We start from the raw sequence: 7,900 nt of genomic DNA, 5'->3' as shown, positions 1-7,900 counted from the left end.
GCTCAGAAAATAAGGAACAAAATGGAAGTTCTTAGAACTAAAACACAGAAGATTAGATGTGGGTAGAGAGAGTTGGTAACTTGGAAGCTAAGAAGGTATCCAGAAGAGTATATAGATCAGGATGCAAGGAGTTAGAGAACACCATCAAAAGGCCTGGAAACAAAGGGAGAGAAAAGAATGACAGTGTTAAAGGAAATAGTGGCTGATACTTTGCAAAAATGGATGAGAGTGCAAGTCGTGAGCTCTGAAAGCATTACAAATGCCATGTACAACAAATACAAAAGAAAGCATAGCCAGGCAAACAAGAAAATCTTAGTTTCCAGAGCAAGGAAGACCCAAATAACTTAAAACAAAATAAAAATAAGATTGACAGCTGACCTCTCAACAGTTGCCATTGTGAGTGTGATTTGCTCCTCCCCGGTGCAGACCACAGAACTGACTACAGAAGGTGGTCAGGAGCTGGGAGGCATAGACAAAAAGTATCTATCATGCAAATACTAAAAGGAAGCTGTAGTAGTTGAACTAATGGCAAGGGAGAATTTAAGCCTTAAATGTAAAGAAGCACTATTAGAGAGAGTAATGTTTCCTAACGATAAACGTTAAATTTACCCAGGTGATAAAACAATTCCAAGTTTGCTTGCACTTTGGCAAAACCTTAAAATGTACAAGCAAAATTGCAAGAGGATATTTGCTGCACCATACACATAGATTTAAAACTCTCACAAACAACAGTATGTCTGTTAAATACATATTTCATCAAGGACATGCCCTAAACACATCACTGTAGGAGGGTGTCATGAAGGAAATGGGACCGGATTGTGGCCACAGTAAGAGGATGTTATAAGACATCCTTCTTTCTGATGAAAGGCAGTGCCTGTGTGCTCAGTGGTACTGCCTAGACTTGCTGGAATTCTTCACACTTGGCTTGGGGATGCTTGGTCTTCCCCTCTGAGCCCGAGTCTATCTGAGGGTCTGGCTGGGACTTCATGGGAAGGAGGAGAGGGGCACCTGAGCCTGTACAGGGAGAGGAGCTGGCTACCACAGAAACTGTCCAGACTCCAGGTGGTCAAGGGAGTGACACAGAAGGGGCTTCCCCTGAAGTTTGCACTGACCCTTTCAGCTAAAGGATTTGGGTTGCCAAGGTGGGGCGATGGCCCCTGCTTGGTGCTGAGCCTATTCAGGAGCTGTGCCAGGGTCATTGCTGAGTTCATTGCTGAGGAGAGGAGGCCATGGGCACTGAGGAGTTGTCCCTGAGGACCTGTCCCTGGGTCAGGGACTGAGTTCATTGGGAGGAACCAAGAGCCCAGATCAAGGGTTATTTGGCCTCAGCCACTTCCCCTGCTTGTTCAGTTACTTGCTCAAGCCCATTCTGTGCTCTCTGCAGCTTTGACACAGGGTGGCATGGGCAAGAGGAACATGCTAATGGCACTGGTGGGTGAAAGCATGATTTGGCCTGAGCAGTGGTCAGTCTGCAGGCAGAGAAGAGCCGTGAGCAGTTCCAGTAGGTGTTCTGCAGTTGGCGCTCAGGAGGGGTCAGGGCCCTGGAGGAATTTGGCTAGGGCCTCTCTTATGTCACGATTTCTCAGGCAGTATATTATGGGGTTGAGCATGGGAGTCACAACTGAGTAGATCACAGACACCAGCTTGTTGAGGTCAAAGGAGCTGATGGCATGAGGTCGGGCATACATGAAGATGGTGGTGGTATAGAAGATGACAACCACCACCAGGTGGGAGGTACAAGTGGAAAAGGCCTTCCGGCGGCCAGCTCCTCCTGGAATCCTCAACACAGTGGCCAGGATGTGTGCATAGGAGATGGCAGTCACCAGAAGGGAGGTCGCAAGCACCACCAGGGCTGCCACAAAGTCCAGTGTTTCTATGGTGGTGGTGTCTGAGCAGGAGAGCTGCAGCAGTGGTGAGATGTCACAGAAGAAGTGGTTAAGGACATTGGGGCCACAGAACTTGAGGCGGGAGATGAGAGCTGTTGACACAAAGGAGGCCAAGAAGCCACTGAGCCAGGCACTGAGGGCCAAGTGCAGGCAGAGCCTTGGGTGCATAATGGATGGGTAGTGCAGTGGGTGGCAGATGGCCAGGTACCTGTCACAGGCCATTGTGGCCAGAAGGAAGCACTCAGAGGAGCCAAGTGAAAGGAAGAGGAATAGCTGGGTGAGGCACCCTGAGAAGGAGATAGCCCTTGCTTGTGCCAAGAGGCCAGCCAGCAGCTTGGGGATGGTGACGGTGGTGTAGAAGGTCTCCAGCACTGACAGGTTAGCCAGAAAGAAGTACATGGGTGTGTGCAGTTGATGGCTGGCTCCAATGGTCCCTAGGATGAGCAGATTCTCCAGGATAGTCACCATATAGATGGTGAGAAATGACCCAGATAGCAGCCCTCGCAGATGGTGCAGCTCTGAAAAGCCCAGCAAGATAAATTCTGTCACCAAGGTCTCACTGGAGTTGTTCATGGTCTTCCCTAGTCAGGGCAGTCTCTTCTGAGCCACCTGTAACAGAAGAAGTTCAGGTGTGATATGTGATGCTGCTCTACTGCTGAGGGCTGCTGGGGCCATAGCAACCCTTTCTGCTGAACCTGTGAAGCTGCCCAAAGATCCAGTGACCTCCCTCCTGAGGGATTGTGGCCACCTTGGGACATGCTGCAGTATTTACCTTTGTCCCAGCTTTCAGCTCAGCTTGCACATTTACCCAGAGCCAATGGGCCTTGCAGCCTGTATACCCCAGGAATAACAAAGACATTTCTCTTATATATTCATATATGTCCCCTCAGGGGCATTTTTCCTGCCTCAACACACGGGCACTTTACCAAGTGTGCTTGAACTAAGTACACAAGACACCCAAATGCATGACCCAAGTGTACACTACTCAGGTGTGTATATGCACAGCAGGGACACACATATACTGCAGGTGTGCACCCATTTTAGATACACACATCGACACACAGCCCCAGGAAGATCCATTTGTCCAGTGTGCTTCTAAAGCTGCTTGCTATGGCTTGTCCTTTGTCCCTTATGACTCTGTTGTCCCTGAAGTATGCTGGCTGGTTCATGTTGCTCACGGGGACCCTTAGACCTCTGGAAGGAGGCGTGTCCAGAAGGCCACCCCCCCCAGTGTGAACAGATTTTGGGAGCTCTGCTGTGCAGGGAGTGGGGTGTTGCAGAGAGGTGAGAGCCCATCCCCACCTGAGATGTCCTCTGACAGTCCAGCCGGAGGCCAGCCTGAAGTCTGTACCCTGAGCTGTCTGAACAGCAGAGTAGCCTCAAATGGACTGTGTGGTTTGGGAATTTTGAGTCAGGACATCCCTACTGCTAGATGTCTGGGTGCAGATGGGCTGAATGCACTGGGGGATGGCCTGGGAAAGAGGATGAGGAAAGGTCTCCCCAGACCGGCTAAGGAGCTCTGGCTCTGCTCTGCGGCAGTTGCTCTCCACTTCCCTCAGCCTCAGCCTCAAGAAGGTGATGGAGCCGTGGGACCTCCTTGGTCTGCCTGCGGAGCCGGACAGGCAGAGGGAGATTGTGGAAGGATGAATGAAGCCTTGGCAAGCTCAGCCTTTCCCCCATTCTCTCTCCTCCCAGACATGGGGAAGGGCTCAGCTGAGCTGGCTTGCTAAGAGCCCCATGGCTTGCTAAGAGCCTTGAGGGGCTTCAGCTGGGTTCAGCCTCCCACGCCAGCCCAAGGTTCTCAAGCAGGGTGAGGTGCAGGGTTAGGCCACTGGGTCTACTCAGGACCCAGGTATGGAAAGACTGAGAGACGACTTGGCCTAAGGACTCTGGGTGGAGAAGTCTGATTGTTCACCACCTCTCTCAGCATCCCAGGAAGAGAAATGGGTTGCAAATCCTTAGTGGGGCAGAGTCTGCCAGAGGGCACTTTGAGGTGGAACCTGATGGGCGGGGAGCTTGGACAGGCAGGCCGAGGGAGTGCGGGGCTCAGGGCTTGGACAGTACATCCCGGGACAGAGATTGGTGTGGGCCTTGGGGTCTGACCTTTGAAGACAGCAGGAGAGGATGGACACCACTGCTTCCGGGCTGGGGAGGGTGGCAGTCTGAGTCCAGGTCCTGCTGTGTGGGTCGCAGCCTGGCTCTGGGAGCTGGGAGCTGCCTGGAGAGTGCTGTCCTGGTAGCCTTCCTTGGGTTTGTTCTACCAAGACCAAGTTCCCACAAGCCCAGCTTCCCTTTAGGAGGTGAGGGGTCCCCCTGGGTGTCTGCATGTCTTTGAGCAAGGTCTGCTGCCTTTGGCCCCAAGTGGTCTTCATCCAGCTCCTCTGTGGCCTTATCTTTTGCCCCCTCTCCCTCAGCCTGGCAGACTAATTGCTCCCAGGGCAATTTGTGGAGGGTCTGTGGAGGCACCTGCAGGCCCATGATGGGAGTTATGTAATGGGTGGGAGTTGCTCAGCTGGGAGGTGCCCCTTGTCTCTTCAACACCAAGGGGGCTTCCCATGGAACTTGCTCCCTGGGTGCTGGGATTGGATCCTTGTATAGGGACACCTCAATCTTAAGACCCTTCTCCTTGAGTTTGGGGACCATGCATGCTCCCCAATAGGCTTCAGAACACTTGCTGCACTTTCTTTTCAATGCAAGACATTCATTAATTTTTGAAATGATTTAAAGAACATTTAGAAACCTACCCTAAACCCAAGAGGTAGACAGCGCTAACAAATGACTGCAACCCCCGCTCCCACCCTAGGACTACTCGCTGGGATTCCCTTGCTGCTTAAAGCATCTAATTATATGTATCACATGACTTAGTTTTGCTTGTATTTAACTTGCACTTTATGTTTTTTTTTCCTAAGTCTTGCTTTTCCATACTGCTAAGATTCTCAGTTGTCTCAGAAACTATTTTTCTTGGACACCTGTATGATATCTCATGTTGTGACTACAGGAGGGTCCACTCTTTTCCCATGGACACTTGTGTTTTCAGTTCTTTGTTGTTGTAAAGTGCTCTGCAGTGACATTTGTATGCACAGCTCCTGCTCCTTGTTGGAACAATTCTCTTGGACTTATACCTAGAAAGGAGAATGTTGAGGTTGAACTTTATGTGAAACTTGACAAGAAAAAGTCAATTGATTTTGCAAAATAACTATGCTAATTACACATCTATCTTTGATCCCTGCTCTCTTCAGCCAGTGGTGTGGCCAAATTTTTAAACTTTGCAAAATGAGTGGGGAAAAAGAAGTACCTCATTGTAGTGGTGATTTCTATTTTCCCACCTCTGTTGTTAGTATGAACATGTGCTTCTGTGAGATGGCCATTTTTCCCAGTGGTGTCATCGTTTGCTTCCTAATTTGTGGTTCTTTTTTATACCATTGTCTAAATGTGCCTTGCACACATCTTAAGTGTAGAGTGTGATGGATTTTCACAAATTGCACACCTGTGTATCTTCATCAAGATAAAACTTGCTTCACCTAGAGATGTTCTGTATGCCCCTTCCCAGTTAATCCCCAACTCTCCACTTTGAGACAAACCACTGCTGTGATGCTTTCCCTCATAGATCAGTTTTATTTGCTCTAGCAGGTAGTGCAAGCGAGACCACACAGCGTCCTCTCTCCATCACTGGTTTCTTCTGATCAGCGTGTTTTTCAGGTGTACCCGTGTGAGTGCTCTGATGAAGACTTGAGACCTGCAAGGCTCTGGGAAGCTCTCCTCTATGTGGTCCTGATGACTCAAGCTGCCTGGGTCTCTTTGGTTCTCACCCCCATCTCATCTCATAGTCTCTGGTTGATTCTGCTTGGGTCCTCTTCCTGTACAGAGGTCTAAAAGACCTCAAGGGAATTAGCTGAGAAAATTGTGAACTTATCTGGTTTCCAACTCTTAAAGCCAGTGTTACTTCCTGACTAATGTCCTGTGTCTGGAAAGCTATTTTTTCATTTATTTTCTCTGCCTGCTTTATGGTAGAGTAATCAATCCCATTGTTTTTATTTTTATTTATTTTTTAAAATTAAAAAGATTTTTTATTTAATGAGACAAGGTCTCACTATGTAGTTCAGGCTGGCCTTGAACTTGCTATGTAGCCCAGGATGGCCTCAAACTTGTGTTGATCCTGATGTCTCAGCTTCCTGAGCCCTGGGATTACAGGTATGTGCCACTTACCCAGCTTTAGATGTTTTAAAATATCTTCTTTCAGGCCAGGGATTTAGCTCAGTGATTCTGCCGCCTGCCTTGCAAGTGCAAGGTCCTGAGTTCAATCCCCGGTACCAAACAAAAACAAAAAACTTTCTTTTATATAATACATGACTTAAAAGAATTTCAGACTATTAAAATGTTGGAAATGTTTTGGATTTGTTAAATTTTAATTTAGTTCTCTTGTGGTCAGAAAATATATGGTATCTCAACTCTTCTCAATTTACTGAGACATGTTGCTTGGCAGTATATTTATTGTATGTTCTACCTGCAGCTAAAGGGCTGCAGATTATGCACTTATTGAGTGAAGCATTTGGTTTCAATTTTTCATAAAATTGATCGTGATGCTCTTTGGTGTTGTTGCCTTGTGTCTATCCACTTTAGATTTTATTGTATTTATAGGACCTGTGAGTCTATTATTTTCATCAAATTTGAAAAAAATTCAGTTATTTAAAAATTTTTTTCTTTCTTTTTCTCTCTTTTCTGGGATTCCAATTATGCATATGTTAAACTGCTTGATGTTGCCCCACAGAGCAGTGAAGCTTGGTTTATATCTTACGTTTATAAAACATGTCTGTGGTCCAGTTTGAGAAACTGCTATTGTCTTGTTTCCAATTACTTGGATCTGTTCTTTTTCAGTCTCTAATATGCAGTGTTGCTGTAGTGAGGGTATTTTCTGTTTTCTTGATGCTCTGGAATTTGGGAGCTTGATTTTGGGGAGCTTTCCCCTGTCAGGGCTGGCTAGTTCCTGGAGATGGCAAAGGATACCCACCCCTTTGAGCGTGTCTTTGAAATTCAGTGGAACCCCGTTTCATGAACTTAATTTGTTCCACTATTCCAGGGAAGATGGCTACATTCATGTTTATCACCCGATGAGGAGTTCGTGCATGGAAGCAAAATTTTGCCAAATAATTCTGTTTCCGAACCACACTGTTTACAGATAGAAGCATTCATGAACTGAATTATTGTTATGCACTGTTATATATAGATGTTCCCTCAAAGCCTCATGTGCTCAGAGGAGGGGCTTTTGGAAGTGACTGGATCACGGGGTGCTTCACTCTTCAGTGCATTAGTCCATTGGTGAGTTTATAGCTAGATGTGATGTTAGGTTGTGGGCCCGTTGCAGGCAGGTCACTATGGATATAGCCTGGAAGGGTTAATCTTCCTCCCCAGCTTCTCCCTTCTTTTTCTATTTCGTTGGGTGCCACCAGGTGAGCAGCTTTTCCTCTACCATGACCATCTGTCATGCCATCCTGCCTGGAGTCAGCCAACTAGGGACTGAAGCAAGAGCCAAAGTAAATCTTTCTTCTCTTAAGTTGTGGGTGTCATGTATTTGGTTCCAAACAGGAGGAAAGTGACCAAGACACACAGCGACCCATCCAGAGTCCTGACCCGAGCCATCTCCTTTATCAAACTTTCACTCAGCAAGCCAATATTCTCCCTGCCCTATGTCACCCAGGACCAGACACCAGACAGCTAGAGCTCACTCCTACAGCCCAGGGCTGCCAAAATGATTCCAAAAATCCAGTCAGATACAAAGCTGTCTGCATCACTCATGCCTTTTTCATGAAACATTGACAGAGCTCTGGCTCCTGCTCTCTCCTCTCCTTCTGCCTCTTGACCCTTCTCTGTTCTGCCCATGCAGCCCATGTGGTACACCAGCCTACTACTTCCAGGGATCTGTTAACTCCCTTAACAACAATCATTTTCAGGTCTGTCGTCTTGCTGTACCTAATTAAAGCAAGTCCCAGACACCTTTTTTTTTTTTTTTTTTTTTT

The 7,900-nt window shown here is 47.4% G+C and overlaps 1 protein-coding gene across 1 annotated transcript; it reads right to left on the bottom strand.

Annotated features, from left to right (window-relative positions):
- Positions 1-1,523: 1,523 nt before the first annotated feature.
- LOC104860280 (olfactory receptor 226) lies at positions 1,524-2,459 on the bottom strand. The gene has a single exon (XM_010621426.1). The coding sequence runs from the start codon at positions 2,457-2,459 to the stop codon at positions 1,524-1,526; it is 936 nt and encodes a 311-aa protein (XP_010619728.1).
- Between the last annotated feature and the right edge of the window lie 5,441 nt (positions 2,460-7,900).

Source organism: Fukomys damarensis, unplaced genomic scaffold (genome assembly GCF_012274545.1).
Source record: "Fukomys damarensis isolate Sample0158 unplaced genomic scaffold, DMR_v1.0_HiC HiC_scaffold_8, whole genome shotgun sequence".
Classification (NCBI taxonomy): domain Eukaryota; kingdom Metazoa; phylum Chordata; class Mammalia; order Rodentia; family Bathyergidae; genus Fukomys; species Fukomys damarensis.
Note: the sequence above shows the minus strand (reverse complement) of the source record. Positions and strands in the feature narration are given on the sequence as shown.

Coding starts and splice junctions, on each gene's coding strand:
- LOC104860280 (XM_010621426.1), bottom strand. CDS start 2,459: ATGAACAACTCCAGTGAGACCTTGGTGACAGAATTTATCTTGCTGGGC.